This window comes from Dama dama, chromosome 13 (assembly GCF_033118175.1).
Source record: "Dama dama isolate Ldn47 chromosome 13, ASM3311817v1, whole genome shotgun sequence".
NCBI lineage: Eukaryota > Metazoa > Chordata > Mammalia > Artiodactyla > Cervidae > Dama > Dama dama.
Genome location: NC_083693.1, coordinates 76,687,808 through 76,689,330, shown reverse-complemented (window position 1 = coordinate 76,689,330; position 1,523 = coordinate 76,687,808). Strand labels below are relative to the sequence as shown.

The window sequence follows — 1,523 nt, the reverse complement described above, 5'->3', positions numbered from 1 at the left end:
CCCTCCCTCATCATTCCATTCCTCCATAAACAGTCTTCCTGGCAGGGGGAGGGGGACCGCAGGAGGGGCTGAGTTCTCTGATTGAACAGTTAGCGTCCTCCTCACGGGGCGAGGTCCATAGACTGAACCTCCTTTCACTGCTTTCTGCTTTTTATGCAGAGGCCCCTCCCTCATGCAAAGATCCACTCAGGTCACAGGCTGGAAACAAAGCACCAGGTCACTTAAATTCAGGCTCCTCCTCAGGCTTGAAGAGGTTTCAGGAGCGGTGACTCTCATCTGCTCGAAGATGAGCCCACTGTGGACCTTCCTCTTCGTGCTGTCAGCTCCCAGCGGTGAGTGTCTCTGGATCAGACATGGGCACGTGGGGAAGCGGCCTCTGAGCCCGTGAGTCACCGTGCTTCTCTCTGTCCACAGGGGTCCTGTCCCAGGTGCGGCTGCAGGAGTCGGGACCCAGCCTGGTGAAGCCCTCACAGACCCTCTCCCTCACCTGCGCTGTCTCTGGAATCTCACTAAGCAGCAATGCTGTAGGCTGGGTCCGCCAGGCTCCAGGGAAGGCGCTGGAGTGGGTTGGTGGAATAAGTAGTGGTGGAAGCACAAGCTATAACCCAGACCTGAAATCCCGGCTCAGCATCACCAGCGACACCTCCAAGAGCCAAGTCTCCCTCTCACTGAGCAGCGTGACACCAGAGGACACGGCCGTCTATTACTGTGCAACATGCACAGTGAGGGGAAGTCAGAGAGAGCCCAGACAGAAACCTCCCTGCATGGGCGCCCAGGACCACCAGGGGGCGCTCGGGCCCACCACGTTCAGGACTGCTGGCAGGAGCAGGTGCCCCGGGGCGCTGGGAGGGAACTCCTGGTCGAATCTGGTTTTCTCGTCCCGCCCAGCGATTCCCTGGAAACCTCTTCTGTGTCCTCACTGTTCCGTTATTGTGGCTTATACTGCTTTCATAAAACCATACATAGTCTTCATTTTTCGTTTAAGTATAGTTGTGCGTTTGTATGTATATGTCTGTGTGGAATATGTACCAACACTCCCGGGTAATCCAATAGTCAGAATTGTGTGTTTTCTCTGTTTTGTTTTTGTCTTGCCATAGACGCTGACTACAACTCTGAGGCTCACCATCATTTTCCATATGAGTCCATAGTCATCAAATCTAGTGAATGGCCCAAGAAGTCCCAGGAAACCTTCAACTGTTACTTTTGCTGTTTCTGTACATGTTCAGTGAGAAGACACACCCTCCTGCTTTCAGTCTACCTTCACAAACACTTTGAAGTCTGCAAGTTGTACTGTTACAGACTGTAATCCGATGTCCCACAGGGAGTTATCCTCATTATTCATGGATTCCGTTTTTGCAAATTCACCTACTTGCTAATTTACATCTGGACCCCAAATTTGACCCCAAAGTGGATGATGACCTTCACCTATATCCATATCCCCTCTCAGCAGGAGTGAAATAATCTTCATTTCCTCTAGTCTCTCACAGGCTGGTTGTGGCCACTTTCTCTCATCTAAGCAAGGA

General features: G+C 52.0%; 1 gene segment (V, D, J or C); it reads left to right on the top strand.

Moving 5' to 3' along the window:
* The first annotated feature begins 221 nt into the window (after positions 1–221).
* LOC133068315 (immunoglobulin heavy variable 4-59-like) lies at positions 222–1,119 on the top strand. The segment is given in 3 exon segments: positions 222–332; positions 415–829; positions 1,098–1,119. Coding segments are annotated over 3 exon segments (468 nt in total).
* The last annotated feature ends 404 nt before the right edge of the window (positions 1,120–1,523 follow it).